This window comes from Misgurnus anguillicaudatus, chromosome 15, assembly GCF_027580225.2.
Source record: "Misgurnus anguillicaudatus chromosome 15, ASM2758022v2, whole genome shotgun sequence".
Classification (NCBI taxonomy): Eukaryota; Metazoa; Chordata; class Actinopteri; order Cypriniformes; family Cobitidae; genus Misgurnus; species Misgurnus anguillicaudatus.
In genome coordinates, this window is record NC_073351.2 from 18,282,913 (window position 1) to 18,306,082 (window position 23,170).

At 37.8% G+C, this 23,170-nt stretch overlaps 2 protein-coding genes across 3 annotated transcripts in view; one reads left to right on the top strand and one right to left on the bottom strand.

Annotated features, from left to right (window-relative positions):
- The first annotated feature begins 57 nt into the window (after positions 1–57).
- Positions 58–3,637, top strand: tbcb (tubulin folding cofactor B). The gene is made up of 7 exons (XM_055174641.2): positions 58–253; positions 411–593; positions 880–1,023; positions 1,235–1,331; positions 1,757–1,948; positions 2,179–2,251; positions 2,346–3,637. The coding sequence occupies exons 2-7, from the start codon at positions 474–476 to the stop codon at positions 2,458–2,460; spliced, it is 741 nt and encodes a 246-aa protein (XP_055030616.2). The 5' UTR covers positions 58–253; positions 411–473; the 3' UTR covers positions 2,461–3,637.
- A 2,308-nt stretch (positions 3,638–5,945) lies between these two features.
- yap1 (Yes1 associated transcriptional regulator) overlaps positions 5,946–23,170 on the bottom strand; it is a 31,768-nt gene continuing 14,543 nt past the window's right edge. The window contains exons 3-8 of one of the 2 annotated variants that reach the window (XM_073853521.1): positions 20,460–20,578; positions 19,678–19,791; positions 11,751–11,926; positions 10,399–10,532; positions 8,544–8,656; positions 5,946–8,448 (exon numbers count right to left, since the gene is read on the bottom strand). In XM_073853521.1, the coding sequence (XP_073709622.1) occupies positions 8,210–8,448; positions 8,544–8,656; positions 10,399–10,532; positions 11,751–11,926; positions 19,678–19,791; positions 20,460–20,578 (895 nt within the window). In that variant the 3' untranslated portion in view covers positions 5,946–8,209. The remainder of the gene's footprint in view (positions 8,449–8,543; positions 8,657–10,398; positions 10,533–11,750; positions 11,927–19,677; positions 19,792–20,459; positions 20,579–23,170) is intronic. The other variant, XM_073853522.1, reaches the window with a different exon arrangement.

Genomic DNA, 23,170 nt, shown 5'->3' on the forward strand with positions numbered 1-23,170 from the left:
ATTTTAAGCTCCCGCCTAATTGGCGATTGTTATTGGCTTGAAGGTGAATGTGGGTGGGCAGAAGCTTCCAGAATCCAGTGGCGTGTGCTTTTTTGACGGAAGTTCTCTCGTAAGAAGAAAACAACGATATGTTCTGGTTCTATTCTGAATTCAGACGCAGAAAATAGCGGATCACAACAAATTGATGAGAGCTGAAAGAGCAAACAGCTGACTGATTTGATTCAAGCATTAAATAAAGCGAATCTTTTGTCACGTGAGTGCATTAAACTACTGATTAGCTTTAGAAAACGGCAAAATAACAAATATACGATTTAAAAAAATATATTTATCGAGTGCAGATGTATGTTTTTAAAAACAATGACAATATAACTTGTGTAAATATACCAAATCATTAATTACTTGGTTTTCAGTACTGCGGCCACACCACCAGCAGCATCAGAGTTTGATCATCAGCTTTGCTTAGTAACGAAAAGATGGAGGGGAGTGTGACAGTAATCACTAACCCAACCGTGTCTGTACGGGTGACCAGTACCCTCAGCTCATTCGAGGTCAACCGGAGATTCAACCGAGGCATTACCATTGCTGAGTTTAAGGTGCGTCAAAGCAGATCATGTTTCATGTGTCACCAGTGTGACGATGGCACACTACGCATGTCTTATACCTGAAGTTCCCTATTGCAATATCATTGTAATTTTATATAATGCATATTAGATAAGTACAGAGTCAACTTGATATACATTGGTCCTGTATTTGTACTTTGTACAATGAAATTTAATTCTGCCTTTAACCAAAAGTGCAAGGCACACTCTTCATTCTATTGCTACCAACTCTTTATTGTGTATAGGCCTATTATTCTTAATATGTCCTTTTATTTTTAAGAGTAAACTGGAGCTGATTGTGGGTACGCCAGCTGGCTGTATGGACCTTGAACTGTTTGGCACATCAGACAAGTTTTTACAGAAACTAGATGACAATGATGCCCTGCTTGGCTCTTATCATGTAGATGATGACTGCAGAATACATGTGGGTATTGGTTCTGTCTGATACACCATCTACACAAAAAACCAAGCAATGCAAATTAGACCACTCCCATTTGAATAAATTGTCCTTTGTGTATAAGGGTAGTCCTGTAGTTATGTTGCTTACAGTGTAGATGGATGGATAGTATAATATGAATAATTTAAGATGTTTTGATAGTATCATTTAACAAAGATGTAATGGTTCATTTTTGCAGGTGACAGATCGCAGTGGTACTCAGAGTGGTGATTTCAGTGATTTGTCCAAGGTTGAGAAATTTGAGATTCCTGACGAAGCTTATGATAAAAGGACAGGTAAGACACATACAATACCATATTTGTTTATCATTTATCTTTGCTCAGTAGCAGCTTTGCGTAAAGATGCAATCTGTTATTTTTTGGTTAAATCAGCTAGTTACATAAACCAGTGGTTCTCAAACTTTTTCAGCGTGCGGCCCCCCTTTTGTATGGCGCATTTCTTTGCGGCCCCCCCAAAGAAAATGTATGACAAGAAACTGTTTTAAAACTCAACTTTTGATTAAACAAAACATTAAATGATACGAAGTAGTGCTGTTGGTTATTAGTCTTATTTTTTTAGGTTAATACCTAAAAAAAAAAAAAAAAACCTTTTTACCCTGTCCGGGAAACTGCCCCATAGAGATCAGTGCATAAAGTACTCTGAAATTTGTGTCAAAAGTAGAAAAGCATAGGTCTTACTTTCCAATCTTCTCATTTGCCAGACTCTGTACGTAACTTCAAGAAGAATATGAAGTTAGGTCGATTTAATGAGGAAAACAGGGCCAAACAAGAAGAGGCTCTTGCTAAGAAAGAAGAGGAAGAGAAGGCAGCAGCTGCAGCCATTGCTGTTGGGAATCGCTGTAAAGTTGTGGTTCAGGGGCAACCCACCAAGATTGGCACAGTTATGTTTGTGGGTAAGCTTATGCTCACTTTAATATCACACCTCTCGGATTAAGGCTTGCTTTGTGCTGTATACGTGACCTGATTTAATCACATCCAGCGCTTTGAGGAATTCAATGCTATGTGAAGTCACAACACAGCCGAGACATGAATGTTTATTTGACATTTATACACAACAGTCTACCATATATCCTGTTCTCATTTGGGACTTTCTGATCTCATGCATTGTTTGCTTTGTTTACAGGTACGACAGATTTCAAGCCTGGCTGTTGGGTAGGTGTAAAATATGATGAGCCACTTGGGAAGAACGATGGCAGGTCAGAGCAAGTCATTTATGTTTTGTCATTTAGTCTTATGGGTTGACTAATTTAAAAAAAGTAATGCTAATGTACAACTGTTTGTCTTGTTTAGTGTGAATGGAAAACAGTACTTCAAGTGTGAACCAAAATATGGTGCCTTTGTCAAGCCCCTCTCAGTAACTGTGGGAGACTTCCCTGAAGAGGACTTTGGTTTAGATGAGATGTAAGACTCGCCCGATAAGCTGCCAAAAGAATGAACCTCTTTCTTCAAGAAGTTTGACTTCATGCAGTGAGAAACTAGTTGAATGCTGAAATGCAGTTTCTTGTCATCAGGTTTTATGTCATCCGTGAAGATAGATTTAATTCACACCAGTCTAAAAAAGAGATTGGGGAAATACCTTTAATTAACATCATATTGGTTTGGTGACTTGAAGTTACTAGTAAGGTAAATGTGAAAACATCAATCAGAAAAATTTACCTATCATCTAGACAAAAAACTGGATCTTGAGAGCATTTCTGTGCATGTTGAGGTTCAACAGCTAATTTCAACCTAGACCGAATCATTTTACTTCAGACAGAACCAACTAACCAAAACTACAAAACCTGTTCTACACAGTCTGTACACATTGTACTTGTACTAATGAATTCAGCTTACAGTCTATTATATTATTGTTCATCATTATGACTGTGTTTAGGGTGTTTGTCCCTCGTTCTGTTAGGCACTTTTGCTGTAAGCACAGTAATGAGTCACGTAGTGTAAAACCTTGTGGCCTCAGTTTTCCGTGGTTCTGTATTTTCTTGAATTGGCATGTGATTATTTTGATGGATGTCGAATTCATTTTTGACAAAAACTGTGTAGTAAACTCTCTGTTTTAAATAAATCAGTGTGCCAACTTTGGGACATACAGATATATGCCCAAGATGTCTTATGAAACCTAAAATATAGTCATAGCGCATAAACTTAACAAAAATAATTAACATTTATTTTTGGTCTATAACATGAAATTCAGATTGTTTGACACTAGACCAAAGATTTACGTTATGTTTGAGGTGACCTTAATAGAAAATTGGCATCAGACAATTCCCGTCCTCTTATTACTTCTGTACAAACTTGGATTGAATGTTTCTTGTGCTGGCCACAATGTAGTCTTTTACTTGGCACAGTAGGAGGTGTTTTTGTTTTTGACAATGACATGCATATGTTATGTAACATGACAGGGTTATGTAACCATGCTGTTTTGATTTTTGAAGTTCATTAAAAATTTGTCATTTACTATTAAATACATCACAGTATGGTCACAAGATTTTTGTAAGTTTATTAAGATTTTGTTTTTCGAATTATGATGGCTTTGCAAAAAATAAACACAATGCAAATCAACTTGCAAGTTAATGACATGACATGCATATTTTTGTGTCTGGGGCATTATTTACTATAGAAATAATTGAGACATTTATGACATATATTTTAAATAATAAATACAAACTTTTGTTTTGGTATCTTAAATTTGTAAAATTGCAGGAGGGGCAACTGTTCAAATTAGCAGTTTAATACAACTGTTAAAAAAATTTTAATTAGAAAATAAATAAAACACTGACCTTTCCTATAAAGTTAAACAAATATTTGTAGTTGTTCGTATTTTAGGATGATTGAAAAACCGTTGTCCAACAATTTGGATGTTCTCAAATGTCAAGGTAGTAAAACTGCAATCATGAGCCTTTTATTAAGATGTTAATATCACATAATGATGATAATATGACATCATTCAGTTGATTTCTCTTAAAAACTGAAATAATAGGTCCCCAGGTGAAAAAGTAGTACACTTCTATAGTGTACTTAAATTGCTTTATTTTTCGCACACTAATTTTGTACTTAATATACTACAAATTCATCTTTAGTACTTAAGATGTTCTTAAGATCATCTAAGTTTACTTATTTGTGCTATTTTGAGACACCACGAATGTGAACCAAAATGCACTTTTAACATACTATCTCTGTATTAAAAAATGTATTTAGTTAACACTTGTATCAAACTTGAACTCAACTTTCATACAAAGACGGGTTAGAGTTTACTACAAGTGGTACCTAAATACATTTTTTAGCACATTTTAGTTCATATTCATAGTGTCTCAAAATAGCACAGTGAAGTACACTTGGATGATCTTAAGAACATCTTAAGAAGTATTAAAGATGAATTTTTAGTATATTAAGTACAAAATTAGTGTGTGAAAATAAAGCACTTTAAGTACACTATGGAAGTGTACTACTTTTTTACCTAGGTACTTTAATGTAATGGAAGGGCTAGTACGCTTTCTGTGTCAGGTGGTACAACCAGTGTAAAACTAAAAAAGTGCTATTTTATTGAACACATTTTAACTGTATTTAAAAAGTATATTTATGAATTTGATATCGCAGGTAAAAGATTAGCCCAACCCAAACCAGCATCCAAGTAAAATTCATTGCAGAGGTCAGGTAGTGCAACCAGACAGTCAAATGGTGCAACTGCTATGAATGCCTCTAAGAAATAAAAACATTAAGTTAAATAATTTTAATAAGCTACTAATTTAGCTAACAATTTTAATAATACAAGACATGGTTGTCTATAATTGTTATACTTTTTAAATTTTTGTTCTTAAATGTCTAGTTCTCAAATGTTAGTTATATGGTAAAGTTGTTTTACACTTTCAAACTATTTTTAGATTATAATTTAAAATGTCACTATCAAATAAACAATTAGTTTGACACAGGGAGCGCATTAAAACTTGTGAGGCAAAAAGACAATAATTGGTTGTGCCGCCTGACTTTTTTAAATGGAGACATTAAAAATATTGTGAAAAAACATGATGATCTCATGGTAAGTCGTGTTATAGTCTTAAAAAAATTGATTAATTTTTTTGTGTCCATGGCACGAAATTCTGCCCTTTTCATGCCTTGAAAAAAGACATAAATGTCTTCTTCGTGTAACCCGCACAAATTTTTATAAAGTTTTTCTTGTCCATGGCACGAATTTCTTTTTCGTGTCATTTTATGTATTGTTTTCTAAATTTTTCCCTATTTTTAAATCATTGTCACTTGGGGTTGGGGTTAGATTTGAGGTTTGGTTTAGGATGTACTTTTATGTATTGGTTTCTACATGTTTTTCTTCTGTTTTTAACACTATTCTTGCCTGGAGTTGGGGTTAGGATGTCTAAACATGTAACAAAAAGTGATTCTATCCCCAACTGACAATGGTAAGAAAAAAAAAACAATGAGAAAACAATACATAAAATGAAACGAATAAAAGTCATGCAACGGACACGAAAAACTATTTATAGAAATTCAAGTGACACAAAAAAGATATTCGTGCTCGAAGCAGGAAAAAAGCTGAATTTCGTGCCATGAACACAAAAAATGTATCACATTTTGGGTGACTATAACACGACTTTCCGTGAGATCAGTCTGGAAAAAATATTAAAATGTACTGAAATGTTGTTCAAACTTTTTTCTTTGACCCATGAAGTATATGTTTAACTACAATACCAATACAACACAAAGTAAGATAGCAAAATCATTGTCATTGTTAGTCATTAATTTTTTTGGTGTTTCATTCACCATAACACTGGCTTTCCATGACGAAATGGATCTCACTGTGCTACCCGTCCCACAGCTTGAAAGCCCCTGGTGATATACATTTATTTTTACTCACAATGCATGAACTGATTAAAAGACAGTGTCTACCAAAGTATATACTTTATTCCAGGCCAATTTGAAAGTAATATGTAAAGAGATACAATGTAACAGAACTTAAGGTTCTAAGGTACATGCACATACATAGATTTAAAAAAAAAGAGATCATAACAGGATATAAATTCATTCTGGGTGCATTTAAAGAACTCTAAATACCAATCCATTAACTTGTGTGATTAGTACTACCACTACAAAACAATAAAATAAAAATAAAGTAAACAGTTACTATATATTCTGAACAGTTGCACACTAAGCAAGCATAAAATCATGTTTAAGTGACATATACATTTTACTCAATGTTCTATTAACGTGCAACCAGCACTGTACCCACAATTCATAAAAACATCTTGTTGCATTGCTCTCTCCGACACGTTTAACCCGGTAGTCTGCCATCAATACTATGTTTGAAAATAGATATTTCACTAAGGTTTTGTTTAACTTTAATTTTCTTTAAAACCTCTCATTTGATCACTATGACATAGCTTGCCATTTTTGATCATAAATTCTCACGTTGTTCTAACTGAGGCAATCGAGACCAACAGACCACATAATATTAAACTCATAAAACTTCACCTTTAAAAAAAATAAAAATGTTAAAACACAAGAGTATGGGCCAGTTTCTCTAAAACATTGTAGTGTAAAGGTCTTGTAAACATGAGGAAGTTTATTTTAGCAAATTTGTACAGATGTCCCTGTAGTGTTACTACTACTGCGAAATAATGTAAACCATGTAACAAAAAGGCCAATCTAGTTAACCTGCTTATAGTGTCTTTAGTTATAACAGCATTCGAGGACCTGTCAAATCACGCTTCATTAGAAATACCCTCACAAAATCAGTTCGACCATTTCTCATTAGCTTATGTGTACACACACAGTATGATAAATTAGTTTGTCACCCTTAAATTTCAAAGAGAATCACGATTACAAAAACAGTCTTTGGAAGCCTCATTCAGAAAAATCCTAACCGATTGTTTCCTTGAAGTCATTCGTGTCCACGGTTACCAAGTCATGTTTAAGCTACACCACTAACTCTCAAGACATGCCCATCTACCCATCTAAAACTTATCAGAACCTTCTTTCCTGCCTAATATCAGTCTCAGCACCAAACATCAACTGGCACAAACCTCTACTGGAGCTCATATGAGAGATGTCTTGTTTAAAAAAGCCAGACTATTGTGTTTAATAGTTGATCAAAGTGCCCATGATATTTTGTTCGAGGATATCAGGAGATATCTTCACTAAAAACAGTAAGCAAGAGCATATTATACAAAAATTGTAAGATAAAAACATTAAAAACAGACTTCCACCAAATGATTATGATGAAGCATAGAAAATAATAATGTCCATCGATTCAGTGTCTTGTTGTAAAGTTGTACTAAAAAGGCAGCATGGGTAAACTTTAGTTTAAATCTGTTAAAACAAAATGAGATTCAGTTTGTTCTTTGATCACATATAAATGCCATAACCCTCAAGAAACAAATTCAGGCTTAAATAAAACTGACACACAGAGGTTAGGGTTCACAAAACAATAAACCCTAATTCCAGACATAATTTCTTTTTTTATAAAACCTTTAAAGAAATACTTTGATTACAGAAATGAGTAAGTAAAACATAGTGTTGTCAAATTTGATCTATGATATATATATATAGCATAAAATGACAGTATCTCACTTAGATTTCTCCATAAAACAAAACCGAAGGCACTTGATTACAAGTTTCTAGTGTAAGATGCTGGCACAGCCAAGCAGCAGGATTTGTTTTAATCAAAGCCTTACGTTGAAACCCTTCGATTTTAATACGCAAATCCCATCAGAAGACCTCCTCAGAAGCAAAGTTTTTGGTTTCTCAGCCTTGTATGAGCTGATATCAGGGAAGGTTGTGCTGGTCGATTTAGCGAGATTTGTCGGAGTTCACAAGGAAAAAGGACACAGATGCGCATCCATCAGACAGATACGCACACGCACACAGGCCGTCATATAGCACAGCCATGAGAAGGATTTGGGTATTTGTGAATACTTGTCTGTTCATGGCCCAGCCTTGAGGATGCAGACGCAAAAATAAAAACAAAAGATTGAAGAAATAAAAAGGACGATTCGGCTGAAGGAAGTTAAGAAAAGGAAAATAAACATGTTACGTGTCCAGTAGGGTGAAATGTCTTTTCACCTCAAAGCAACTACACATCCTTCACAGATTTGGACTAGGCAGCAGTTCAGCATGTTGGAAAGGAAGGCGTAGTGCTGGCTTCAGATGCTCTATAACCAGGTTAGAAAGTTTTCCTTGTCGATCTTGGTGGCCGCGAGCACGGACTCCATGTCGTTGAGGATGTCGGAGCTCAGGGCTTCCTGGAGGCTGGGCATCAGCTCTTCACCCTCTACTGCCATGCTCTCTCCCTCGAGGGTGCCCAGGTCCACATCTGTGCCCGGGATGGCATCCAGGTAGTCGGGGAAACGGCTGGGCTGTGTTGCCATGGAGACAGGGCCGAGGCTTTCACCTAAGAGCGAAATTGGTCAGTTTTTCATATTCTTTTTCTATTCAAATGTCACAGTGTATTTTAATTCATATATTTAATTCGGTCGAGTGCTGTACCTGTATCCATCTCATCCACGCTGTTGAGGAAGTCGTCTGGGGTGCGGGGGACGCTGTAACTGCTCATGCTCAGTCCGCTATCCGTGCTCTCATCTCTGGAGTGATACGTCCCGCTGCAGAGAGAATAAAACATTAGGAAGATGCCAGCTGAACACCTACTTACTTTGATGGTGTATTGTTTAACTTGAATAATATTGTAATATTTCAAGTATGCACTTTAACTCAAAAGTTCAGACAGTCTTAAAGAGACATTCCACTTTTTTTTAAAATATGCTCATTTTCCAGCTCTCCTAGAGTTAAACATTTGATTTTTACCGTTTTGGAATCCATTCAGCTGATCTCCGGGTCTGCCACTACCACTTTTAGCATAGCTTAGCATAATCCATTGAATCTTATTAGACCATTAGCATTGCGCTAAAAATAAGCAAAGAGTTTCGATATTTTTCCTATTTAAAACTTGACTCTTCTGTAGTTACATTGTGTACTAAGACTGACGGAAAATTTAAAGTTGAGATATGTCTAGGAACTATACTCTCATTCTGGTGTAATAATCAAGGACTCTGCTGCCGCAACACGGCTGCAGGCGGCGCGATGATATTAAGCAGTGCCCGAAAATAGGAAAAATATCGAAACTCTTTGCTTATTTTCGAGGGCGCTGCTAAATGGTCTAAAGAGTTAAAACTTCATCTTCTGTAGTTACATCATGTACAAGACTGACGGAAAATTAAAAGTTGCGATCCTCCAGGCAGACATGGCCCACGCTATACCCTCATTCCCGCGCAACAATCAAAGACTTTGCTGCCCCAAAACGGCTGCAGGAGGCGCAATGATATTACGCAGCGCCCGAAAATAGTCCCCTTGGTAACTTTCAATAGCAGAGGACTATTTTTTGGCGCTGCATAATATCATTGCGCCTCCTGTAGCCATGTTACGGCAGCAAAGTCCTTGATTATTACGCCAGAATGAGAATATAGTTCCTAGCCATATCTACCCAGAAAATCACAACTTTTAATTCTCCGTCAGTCTTAGTACACAATGTAACCACAGAAGAGTCAAGTTTTAAATAGGAAAAATATTGAAACTCTTTGGTTATTTTTTAGTGTGATGCTAATGGTCTAATCAGATTCAATGGATTATGCTAAGCTATGCTAAAGAGATCAGCTGAATGGATTTCAAAACGGTAAAAATCTATTTTTGTATATTTAAAAAAAGGTGGAGTGTCCCTTTAACTTCATAATTAAATTATAAGAATAAAAAGTGTCCAGGTAGACATTATCCCATAACTTTTAATATAGCAATCCAGCATAATTGCTAATAATTACAGCACATTATTCTTCTAACGGCTGCAGGAGTTTTTTCATGCACTATTTGCAGCGACCTTCTTTGAAATGCCTTTGAGAGTCATTGTAAAAGTGTTGTTTTGCTGGTGGTCTGAGAAAAGGTCTCTATAAATAGCAGCCAGTTTAACAGTGTAGTGAATTCAAATAAAGGACAGTGAAGAAAAATACAGCAAGTTTCTCCTAATTAAGAGAATGAAATGAGAGTTGCTGGATGAATGAGCTCTTTGTAAACCGGGAGGGGTGGCCTTGTATAAGACCGCATGTTCTCATGGGCTGCCTTGTTATTCATCAAACCCTTATTTGCTATTGATGTATCTGCTCAGGAGAATTGCCATTGTCTTTGGTTGCCACTGGATGGCGCTATTCTCCCAAAAAAGCAGCTTTGGCCTGATGCATGAAAAAACTCCACAGATGAGCGCCACTCAACTATACTGTAGCCAAGCATAGTTTGCAGGAAGGCCTTCTGGACCTTTAACTACAACCATGTGCATGTTTTGTATGTGCCTGCATGTTACCTGTTCAAGAAAGGGTCAGAGCTGTTGGTGGTCATGTTGCGGGCGTCTTGGCCCATGCCAGGTGAGGACACGGGGTTCTGAGTGCCACCGTCCTGCTCCATGCTGGTGGGCAGCTGGTTTCTCAGTGCGAGCTCCTGTAGGCACAGAGTTTAATGCATCACGGTGAGGAAATGAGTTTTTCCATGTATGTTTGTTTGATAAAGCGAGCACAATGGGTTTTTAGAAGCTCTGATCGCAACGGAAGCCGAGACTAAATTGATTATTTTCTTTGGAAATTTTCCAAGAACAAAGATGAGAGTGAATGCATTTTTCTATTGAAGAAAAAGGCAGAACAAACTATACTGGTTTGACTCGGAAACCCACGCACGCGTACACAAAACACTGAGGGATAATAATACAAAAAAACTTCACCTTCAAGTTTCACTTAAGTTTCCTGTATCACCTACTTGAGTGAAATAAAAGCCCTTCCCATCCAAACAAGTCCTGAGTTACAAATCTGGTTATCATTTGTCAATAGATTGCACAAGATTGTCTGTAAACATCCTCGATTATTTTACAGCCTCAGCTCAAACGGGCGGTTCGAAGGGACTCGCACATTGTCTACTAGTGAAGGTGTGGGTTTATTGCGTGTCATTTAGGGCAGATCTTCATTTTTATTACAGACTTCCTATGACCAAATGAAACTTAAATACTGACACAACCGCTGATTAACAGATAACACGGCACAAAGAGTTCAGCCGATGTTCAGCTGGGGAGATAAGAAAACAAGATTTAGACTTTGCTAACAAACTTCCATCTTTATATCGTCATAATCATTTCTAAAGTCGATTTCATATTAAACATCAATTGAACTTAAAAATAGGGTTTGTAAACGCCATTTCACATATCACAGGATTTCCAAACATAACATCAGTGGCATTATCTGTATTTAAAGGTCTTTCAAGTGAGTTGCTTCCACCTAAAGCCCTAAAGCTCTCTATTTGTTTAGTTTTTCCAAAGGGGGTTCGCAGTTTTCCGTTAACACCATGTTTACATTCCAAAGCAGGGGCAGCTGAGCAATACCCCCCTCCACCCTTACCTATCTGCCCAACTATCTTTTACCGCCAACCCCCCATCTTCCGATATCTCATATAATATAAAACATGATTACCTTTCTTATTTACCTGCCCTAAACCTAACAACGTCAACAAAAAAGTGGGCGACCAGTCTAAGTGGGCGGTTCCAGCCATGATGTTGATACCAGTAGGTGAATTTATGGCAATAATTAAAACAAGCATAACAATTAAACATCTCCGTCATCAACTACGAGTGCACCGAGTTCAGTTTCAGGACAAGACAGGTGTGCATCTGACCTGTGGTCTCTGGCGAATGAGCTCTTGCTTGAGTCTCAGTCTCTCTTTGTCCATCTGGATCTGCTGCTGCAGTCTGATCTGGTTATTTCCAACCATCACTCCGCTCTGTGGGCTGGAGGGCAACTGGGAGCCTTGCTTCACTGGAGCACTCTGGGAAATTCGCTGCTGGTTGATAGCTATGAGGAAACAAAAGGAGTTTCTGTTAATGTGATTTGTTCGTAACAAGCATTTAAGTCCCCCTGTAGTCGTTGAGGAAACGCGTGACTGAGATGACTGCAATTTTAGAGACAAAAATGCTCATCAAAGGTGTTCAATGATAAATTTGCACATGGTTTGTCTTTAAAGCATATTAAAAATGCCACATAGACATATAAACTAGAGTTAGACATATTAGTAGGGATGCTCCGATCAATGCCGATCTCCACTAAAAATACGTGGCCGATCACTATTCTGAATCGGACAGCCGATCTTATTCACAGCTATTACATGTACTACGGCTTTTGATCGGTAAGTCCTTATCGATCTAAAATCACTGTTAGTTTGAGTCGTTTATAACATGCATTTGAAAAAGCAACACTCGTCAAACATAATTATTAAACATATTCTTTATTATCATGAAAATACCTGAAAAGGTTTGAAGAACAGCAATTTAATTATATCCTTAAGACATTTCCTGGAGCTGCGTGTCATAGATACGTGTGTGTGGTTCTTCGTCTACAGCGCATTTTGAGGTTCTGCACGAGAGCGCCCCTTGGCTTTTGGATGCAGCGGCATTTCGCCATAATTCATTGAGAAGCACAGCAAGCATTATCGGCCGATCGATCGGAGCATCCCTACATATTAATCAGTTTTGTCGATTAATCGGCACCGATAGTTAATTGGTGGAACAATCAGCTATCTGCAAAAATCCATGTCGGTAGTTGTTCTGAGTCGCATCCGTTGCTTCATATCATAAAGTAATTATTTTGCTGACTAGATGCTGCCATTAGCAGAGAAACAACAGCAGGATCCTAAGTTTGTCCTTAAAGGGACACTCCACTTTTTTGAAAATATACTCATTTTCCAGCTCCCCTAGTGTTAAACATTTGAGTTTTACAGTTTTGGAATCCATTCAGCTGATCTCCAGGTCTGGCGCTAGCACTTTTAGCATAGCTAAGCACAATCCATTGAATCTGATTAGACCATTAGCGTCACGCTAAAAATAACCAAAGAGTTTGGATATTTTTTCTATTTAAAACTTGACTCTTCTGTATTTACATGGTGTACCAAGACCGACAAAAAATTAAAAAGTTGCGATTTTCTAGGCAGATATGGCTAGGACTATACTCTCATTCTGGTGTAATAATCAAGGACTTTGCTGCTGTAACATGGCTGCAGCAGGCGTAGTGATATTACGTGTGCCTGAAAATAGTCCCCTGCCATTGAAAGTTACTAAGGGGACTATTTTCGGCTGCTGCGTAATATCATTGCGCCTCCTGCAGCCATATAGTTCTCATTTTTTATCCGCTTAAAAAAATCACGTTTTATTTTGCGCCACCATACTTACTTGTGTAACTACTCATGTAACAGTCTTTAAATAGGGAAAACAAAGAAGTGTTTGGTGGCTTCTAAATTCATCCCTGTTTGGATCCTAAGTAATGAATGGGCTAGGCTAAATGCTAACACATTCACAATGAGCTGTACGCAGATTAAGTGCACGTATTGAAAAAAGATAGAGATTTATTAATTTGTTTAAGTTGAGGTAAGAGCATAGTAAAATATTGAAAAACTGTGGTGTTTTCCTTTAAAACAACAAGTAAAAAACAAAAACAATATTATATAAATATTTTCACATTTATGTAATTTCAAATGTCCAGTGGAGGTAAAAAAATACTTCATCAAAGTATTTAAATTAATATGTATTATTCTAATTAATTTATTATTATTATTAATTTAATTTTTTCATTTAGCACATTTCCATGATTTAGTACTGTTGTTTTTTTACTTTTGTAATACATTTCAGCACTGTTTCACTTTGAGTGCTATGTTTGTTTTTTATACATTGTTCATTTAAAAACTATTGGTCCACTAATTGGTTATCGGCAAGTACAGATCAACCTAGTTATTGGTATCAGTACATTATTCAGAGGATAATAACAGATTAATAAAACAGCTGAATATCTAAAGTCCAAAATGTTAAGGTGGCATGAAGTTAAAACAACTTATGTTTTGCAAGTCAGTCCAACCTACTATTTTAAGTTTTGACCTGTGATAACTTGACATAACTTACAAAAACAAGTTGAAATTGTTCTACTTAAATTGTCATATTAAACTAAAGTAACATAAAAATACATGTTGACTTGACAAAAATGCTGCATTTTTTACAGTGTAACTTTCACGCATTATTACGATACAACATGCGAGTTAAGCCCATCAATGTAAACGAATAAAGTAATGCGTATCACTCCAAAAACAACCGTCGGAGATGAATGGAAGCCGGTGTTACAGTAATTGAGCCGATGAAAACTGCTGTTTACTTATGCACAGTAACAAGAGAGCTGCGATGGTGCCGTGTTGTCATGCGCGAGGGAGCCCCGTCTTCCCCGCTTATCCTCATCACCATTCAATCAGAGTCTGTTTACTCTACCTCGGGCCTGAATGAGTCTCTGCTCTCCTCTCACCATGGGAATCAGATCAGAGACACACCACACCCTCCCCCATGCCGCCCAAGGCGTGGAAGAGTGTGTGGGAATGTATGAGTGCTAGTGGGGGAGTGTGTGTGTTTGTTTCTCTTTAAGACCCTTATCTTGCATAGATATGGGTCTATTGAAGCCAAATGACGACTCTGGTGGAGTCGGGGCAGCAGTGACCGGTTGATACAGGTCGATATCTAGCATTTGTTGTGTCGTGTCTGTATAACAGTGGAACACAAATGCACTATAGTACAAAAGCGGCGTGCGAAACTAAACACTATAGTACAAATCAATGCGATTTCGAAATCGACATCTGTAGGTTGAGATGTAAACTCACAGGTCTTGAAAAATGTGACCCTGTCTGTGAAGTCTCAAAATCAAAGTTTGGCAGGGCATGGTCATGCATACTAAAAAAAGACACCCAACTTTAGTCTATGGTGGTGTACGTATAGTACACGCAACTTTTCTAAAAGCTGTATTACTCAAAATGTTAAAAAAAACGTTCACCTATTTGGTTGCTGGACAACCGGTCAACCATCATGACCCGCCCCTACTCCAAACAACTAGAAAGCTACCAGCAACTCTTGATTGTCAAGTCTGGATTTCCCTGACTAGCCTGTACTTGACTGTTATGGAGAATCTGTGGGTAGTAAACTCCACACCGCACCACAGTAAAAACAGAAACCGAAAAAACAAGAGCTTATCCATGTGGAGGAATGACTCAAGTGTTGCATAAGCATTGCTAAACTGCAGGTTGGTGCCATATGCGTGTTCTTCCTTGAACCATCAGGTGGTAGAAGAAAATGTGCCAGTGAAACACAAATAAAAAGAGAGAGAGATAAAGAACCCATTGACGTAATTCGCCCAGTTGTCTTTTCCTAGCTGGCTTTGAAACACGACCATCCAAGCAATAACAATCTTTATCAGATCATCTCACAACTCCAGCCAACAACGTCTCACCTGTCGTTGCAGGTAAGACCAGAGGTGTGTTGGGAAACCAGAGGAGTCGTCTCAGAAAACCCATGTGCCGTGCCAGGGCCTTCAAAGCATTTGTAAATATTTGCCGGCTGATGGTTTAACACGTTTGTTCTACAAAAGCTCAGCTGCTTTTCCAGCTAGTAGATAAGCTCGGAGGAGTAAAGGAAGCAGACAATCTGAAAAGCTGCTCTATCCTATCATACACAAACCTCAGAAGGCCACACAAAAGCAAGTGCGGCAGGAAGTTGGTCTGAGGAAATTCAGCTGTTTGCAAGTCTTATATCACTTACTTGCATAACACAAGCCTGTCTACAAAAAAGTGGATTATAAAGGCTTGGAGAGTTCAGTACATCATGGTAATGGTTAGCAAGTATTACTAAAACAATTATTATAAGTCTTATGCTCATAGAAAATCTAATTGGTCAGCTTATAGCGAAAAAAGGTGTGCCATCACTTTTCATAAGGGTTGGACTTGGAAAAGATGTTAAAGTGCGTGCAAAATCCCATTCAGGCTTACACTGAGAAGGGATCTTTAAGCTAAATGTCATAAAGACATCCGAGAAGAGTTTTTCCTTTAACAAAAAACAACTTTTTTTAGCAATTCTCATATGTGGCCTGTCTGTGAAATGTCTATGCAGGCTTAAGTCTCAAAATCTAATAATGAGATAAAGAGCATCGTTTGATTTTGTTCAGTGATTTTACATACATTTTAATCTTTGACATGGCCTTACTCAGTCAATACTTAAGATATCAAAGGCACAGTCACAGAATGTAACAATAAATAAATAAAAACTTTAGCTGGGTTTACACAGGCTGTGTTGCATATTATTGCCTTCTAAAAACGAATTGCTATGTTGCTTTCCTCCCTTTTGTGGCTTTGGACAAAAATGCCTTGCTATCTGTAACGGTTTTACGAATATATGCACACACCGAACAGTCGAAAGCACAGCCTTGCAAAGCATGGTTTATTTGACTTGTACATGTACACAGATGTTTTCGACGCATCATGTGCAGTGCGACAAAATGCAATGCATCTCGTGGGCTACATACTACATTCTTCTCTACGTGCATGCGCGTCCTACGCATACACAGTACGCACAGTTACAAAAATCTGGTGGTGCGAGTACAGTGCACGCATACTATTCTGATGATGAAATTTGCGTCACACCCTGTACACAGACCCACACGTATGTGTTAATACGGAACTGTACTTCTAGCTTAAAAGGTACACTCCACTTTCTTGGAAAACATGCTCATTTTCCAGTTCCCCTAGAGTTAAACATTTGATTATTTCCGTTTTGGAATCCATTCAGCTGATCTCCGGGTCTGGCGCTACCACTTTTAGCATAGCTTAGCATAATCCATTGAAACTGATTAGACCATTAGCATCGCGTAAAAAATAACCAAAGAGTTTCAATATTTTTCCTATTTAAAACTTGACTCTTCTGTAGTTACATTGTGTACTAAGACCGACAGAAAATTAAAAGCTGTGATTTTCTAGGCAGATATGGCTAGGAACTATACTCTCATTCAAGCGTAATAATCAAGGACTTTGCTGTCGTAAAATGGCTGCAGAAGGCGCAATGATATTACGCAGCAGCCGAACAGTAACTTCAATAGCGGAGGACTATTTTCGGGCACTGCGTAATATCATTGCGCCTCCTGCAGCCATTTTACAACAGCAAAGTCCTTGATTATTACGCCAGAATGAGAGTATAGTTACTAACCATATCTGCCTAGAAAATCACAACTTTTAATTTTCTGTCGGTCTTCGTACACGCTGTAACTACAGAAGAGTCAAGTTTTAAATAGGAAAATTATTGAAAATCTTTGGCTATTTTTTAGCGCAATGCTAATGGTCCAATCAGATTTAATGGATTGTGCTAAGCTATGCTAAAAGTGGTAGCGCCAGACCCGGAGATCAGGTGAATGGATTCCAAAAGGGTAAAAATCAAATGTTTAACTCTAGGGGAGCTGGAAAATGAGCATATTTTTTAAAAAGTGGAGTGTCCCTTTAAAAGTAAACGACAATCACCTAGAACTGTCTAGCAACCACATAGCATCAAGCTTGGCAAAACTCACCACATTCTAGCGTTATGATGATGATGAGTTTTGCACCACTATTTTCTTAAGAAAGTAAAAAACTAGTAATTAAAGTCAAGTGTGAGATTTTGTCACCTCTGAAAGTGAAACTCTGATGTCACATATGTCATGCCTGTTATCCAGTTTCCCTATAAGGCAGTTGTTGAGTGCAATGCTGTGAGTCAGGGTTAGCTCAAATCTTTGGAAAAGATGAGTGCTTCACAAGAGTGTGACATCATTCTGCGCTTGCCAACAAGGTGCCAACTCCTGCACTTAAGTACTATGACAATCCAAGCGGATAAAATGGGCTGCGGCACATGACCGATAACCCAAAGCTCCGCTTGCCCACCACGGAGACTTCACATAAATGTGAGGATAAGAATTTTCATTTCGGAGGTGGGTGGGGGCGTGATTTCTTGCAAGTCTACAGGTCCAGATTAAGTGCGAAACGCATCTCGGACTTCCCTGGAAATCGTAATGCATGTTTAATTCTCGTCAGCCTTCGAAATCTTAGAAGGAAGGCAAAAGTTTATCCTGTGGGCTTTCTTTCTTTACTTCTATTTCTCAATTTTTACCCTTCCCCCTCTCTCAGCCTCTAACATTGGGTCTCTTTGACTGAAAAGGTCTGGAACAGATTAGAAGCAGAGCTGCAGCATGGAGAGGCCTGGCACTGACTCAAGTCTGTCTAGATGTGCAGCTGAGAACAGTTCTGCCTGCGATGGGCCTCATGCGGGGTGGGAAGGGGGTTTCAAGAGAATGGCCAGACTTTGGTTTTTGTTAAAGGAGTACAGTCCTATTCAATCCCTCCTCGAATTACCTCACTGTCTCCATTGTCAGTGGTGACCTAGACTGGATAGAGCTTCAGGTTATTGGAAAGTGCATTTAGTTTGGAAAAGTGTGCACTTGTTTTTGCATTTTGCAAACTTTCTTGTCCGTTACGTATATATATGAACTCATAGCACAGCAGAAGGACAAAGGTTGCCCAGGAGTCTGCAATTCAGTGATGCAGATGAGATGGATGAAAACAACAGAGGGCATAAAAAATGCAGACACAAGCACTTACATAAAACCACATGGGAACGCCCAAACATTCAGCATTTGTGGCAAGGAATGGGTTAACCGCGTCTCACTGTTCTCCCCCTCACATTACGTCTGTAATTCAGGGGCCCACCAAGCTTGTCCTCTGAACACTTATAAATCTTCAAAGAGCCGACCCCCCCACCCCGTCTCTCTCTCTCTTTCTCTATTCTTTCACAGACTGTTTACTACTTACTCCACCACTTTCGTGTTTGCTGCACGTTTGTTCACTATCTCCTAACTTTATCGGTGAGGATTCTGGTCACAGACACTGAGAAGAAACGTGCTTGTTGATACATGTAGGAAACCGATCGAGAGACTCCCTGGGGAAAACGGTTTGAGATAAAGGGAAACCACCTCGAGCGCGAGTAACTCAAAGTGACATAAGCTCGACTCTTTTGTGAACGTGGATGAGGATTAAAGAGGGATAGAAGTTGACAAACATCTCAGTCCGACAAACTTTCTGTGAACCGCTTGCTTTGACAGCGGAAAAAGATCATTAGATTAACGTGACTATTGCGCAAGTCAGATAGCTTCAGCTCATCATCGGTGCATACGGATTATGAATTCATATCCGAACGGGGGGGTGCAGCACAAGCGGATTCGGTTTGTACTAGTTTGTGTGTGGGTGAGTAAAGGGATCACATAGCAGAGTCGTGAGTGTGAAGCAGTTTTGGCTAACCTCAAGAATGAGTCACAGGAAGCGGGAATACTTTCGGAATAGTGTGCCACAAACACACGCGCACTCTCAATCACTTTCAGACACACTATTAGACAGATGCTATCTATATAGTCAACATAAAAAATAAACTATAAGCCATGATGATGCTTTACAGTGATTTTACCAAGAATAAGGGGTGTTTTAGGCAGCAGACAAAGCAGACAAAATGTAATTTATTATTGATAATCTAAATAAACTATTCTTTCCAACCCTAACCAAACTAAGAAATGGTTTACTAGCCTAAATGTAGTTTGATTATAGTTGCCAAGTATTCTAGCCTTGGCTGTGAATGCAGTTCATCCAATCAACGCTTTGAGTCCGAATCTGTTTTGTAATGCAGTATTAAACAATTCTGATCTTTCGTATTTGCTTTGGTCTTTGAGGATTTAAAGCTCACCAAAACGTGGGTCAAGTCGTGGGTCCAGCCAAGAGGTGCTTTTGTTTTTGTGATTGATGTAGTAGATCTCTCCTTCTGAGGTAATAGCTTGCTCCCAGCCATCAGGAAGAGGACCTGAGGGAGAACAGTCCGGCATAGTGAATCTTCTAGTACTCACTGAACTGAAACACATGGATTTCCTTATTTTATATTATGAACAGAAGCCATTTATTTCTTGGTGACCTGAGGGCCTACACTGAAACTGCACTTTTTGCCACAGAAAATCAGCTACATAATGAAAATGGACTGAAATATCAAATACAGCAATCAGAACTTATATGCAAGGAACGGTGGACCTATAGGATTTTCCTAAATTTGCTAAGCTTTCTATGATAGAAGATTCAGGCCTAGTAAACAAGAAAAGCAAAAAAATAATTACTCCAGCACCAGCAAAGGTTGTTTAAAGAGTGACAATATAGGTGACAGAGGGAACACCCGAAAATCCTGAACAGGACTGGTCTTGTTTGGTTTTTCTTGAACCGCCCAAAATTTAAGCCCAGTCCTGTCAATCCATGAGAGGGACCAGCAAGACACTTCTAACCTAATCAACGACTACCATTCATATGGATTCATTTGCATTTGTCTGCTTTATATGCCAGATAAGATTTCTGAGTTTGCTGAGACAGAGGTGGAATTGGGTGGGATGTAAACAGAGACTGCTACACCCGTAGCATTACCATGAGAATGCTGCAACTGTGAGTGTGGTTTCTAATACGTAACAAGTGTCTGGGATCGCTGCTGACCTGAGGCAGGGTTCATAATGTTCTGTTGCTGAACAGGCGCTGGGCTGGCTGGAGCGGCTTGGTTCATCTGAAGGAGGGCCTTACGGGGGTCCTGCCAGGTGGTCGTCTGGTCGTGATGGCTATGATGAGATAAAGAGGCACATTTAAGCAGGATGAATAAATATGATTTGGTAACACCTTACAACAAGGCTGTATTTGTTAAAATTAGTTAATGCATCAGCTAACATGAACTAACAACACAACATCATTTATATATGAGTTTGGTTCCAAAACGCAAATCCATTTTGACTAATTTCTCTAAAAGCGCGTTTTCTATACCAAAAAAAGTGACAAGATGAAACCCACTATTTTCTGTTCACAACTTTCACATAATATCTTTAGGTTATAATAACATTGAAAATCAAATTATGGATTTGAATTTTTTAAGATTTATTATAAAAACTGATTATTTTTTCCTTGTCAAAATGCAATAAATCAAGTTTTTTTTTTTCAAAATGCCATAAATCTATTGAATCCATATATAAATGTGCATTGATCTTTGCCATGTTATATTCATTTAGTGGTATACACTGATTAAAACATTAATTGCATTAATCAAAACACTTACTTTGTTATATTAAGAACACTGTCATTGCTGCTGTTATACTTGGGACGTTGTCGCTGAAGTTTTTTGACAGCGATCAGCTGTAAAATATTTTGCTCCTGCTTGATTTTTGTTGACTTTAAGTAAAATAATGGAAAGTTTTTCATAAGATCCTCTGGGGTCAATGTGTTAGCATGACAGAAGCTTGATGCTGTCAAGTGACAACAAGCAACAGCCGAAATTTTTTCGTCTCCCGAGTGCCTCTCGCGTAAATTGTTAGATTTTGATGGCTTACATTTTGTTGTTGTTTGTTTGCGTTTTTGTTTGTTTGTTTGCGTTTATCGCGCTTTGGAACCAAACTCTTCAAATTTTACAATAATTTTAGCATTTACTAATAGATTATTACAATTAAACGTTACTGTTAACATAAGTTAATGCACAATGAACTAGCACAAAGGATTGGCGCTAACCAACATTAACAAAGATTAATAATTGATGAAAAGCTGTATTGCTCATTGTTAGTTCATTTTAGCTAATGCAGTTAGTATAATGTTTAACAAATACAACCTTATTGTAAAATATAATTCTTAACTAAAATTAGAAATTCTAGACAGACTGGCCAAAATAAGATAAAAATACAAAATAATCAGCGTAATATTTTTGTGGGTTGATAACTGTCTGGACAGCATTTTTGACTACTGTGGGCATGTTTTAGCATTTGATTTAAATTTGCTCTTAAATGTTGTCTATGTAAGCAGCTCTCTAGGTTTTAACACACTTTGTAAATTAAGCATTTTATGACAATAAAACATCAGCAAACATGCTCAATGCAATTTACCATGAAATATCCCACCAGGGCTTTAAATTAAGTTTTTTAGTAGGTATCACTGGTGCTCCCATATTTAAAAGTTAGGAGCACCACAACTTAAACATGAACTTTATGTATGTGTGTCATCGGATGCTTAAAACAGCATGAAACTGAGTCATCCGAGTAAAGTTTAATTGGTCTCGGAGACTTTCGCTAATTATTCCACAGTATCGGCAAACGTTTCATTAAGAAATTAAAACACAACAATTTATACTCGCACAAACACTCCCAAATATATTTAAAGGTTGCGGCAATTAAATTTCAGGAGCATATGCGACCAAAATGGACCACATTTGACTCAAATGATGGTCTCTGATGAAATGTCACCAGCAATTTAAACTTTTACAAATTTTTGTAAACATCAGAATTTGGACACCATTTCAGCCCTTTAATCTGTGAGCAGATACCAAACATCTCCAAATACTTTTGCAAGTGGTCTATAAATGATGGTTTGTCCTGTTAATAATAAAACCCCGATTCATTTGGTCTGCCCTAACCGGGAATAATCTCTTATTAAAGTATATTTCGTAAACTTTACGATTGCCACCCACTCTAGTAACAGATCTGCTGATGTATTACTATGGAGGAGCGAATGCAGGGAGTGTGTGTAACTGTAGAGAGATGAACTTTGACCTAGTTTACATGTGATTTGCCTGTGAGCGATGGACTGAATCTGTATCATTTGCACATGAAGTCACCAATTACTGTGTAAGGTCAATGATGAATAACACAGTTACTGGATTACGAATAAACAAGACCAAAGAGAGAGACTGAAGCCAGACTTACACCCTTTTGTTTATTCAGAATCCAAACAGACAGCGGGGTGGTAGGGTGAGCTGGGCCGGTTGACGCAGTTTCACTGGGTTTCTTTCTCTTTCACTGCAGTTTGCCACTTAAATGTTAGGCAGTCTATCACATGTGGAGCTTTGGGGCCTTTTTGGCTTAATCTCAACATGCACAACACTTCCATTTGACTTTTAAAGAGAAAATTAAAGAAATTCACAGAGAGATGAACAATTTTAGTTCGTTTTTGAAGCACAAAAGGATTTTTTATATCTGTGCTGGTGTTTTTTGGTGAATAACGACCTTTATCACTCAAAGCTTTGCACAGACATGAAATACAGTGCTCAAGTCGTACAGACTACTTTTTATGATGTCCTTTTTCAGACCCTGAGCTTTTGGTCTAAATCTACTCGAATTTTATGTCTGGCATATAATATAATACCCGTTATCTATAATACTAATTTACTAAAGGTCCTA

Bases quoted from the DNA above. Each gene is read 5' to 3' on its own strand.
- tbcb (XM_055174641.2), top strand. From the start codon at position 474: ATGGAGGGGAGTGTGACAGTAATCACTAACCCAACCGTGTCTGTACGG. The intron at 1,024-1,234 runs GTGGGTATTGGT...TCATTTTTGCAG, and splicing joins ATGATGACTGCAGAATACAT to GTGACAGATCGCAGTGGTAC. The intron at 2,252-2,345 runs GTCAGAGCAAGT...TGTCTTGTTTAG, and splicing joins CTTGGGAAGAACGATGGCAG to TGTGAATGGAAAACAGTACT.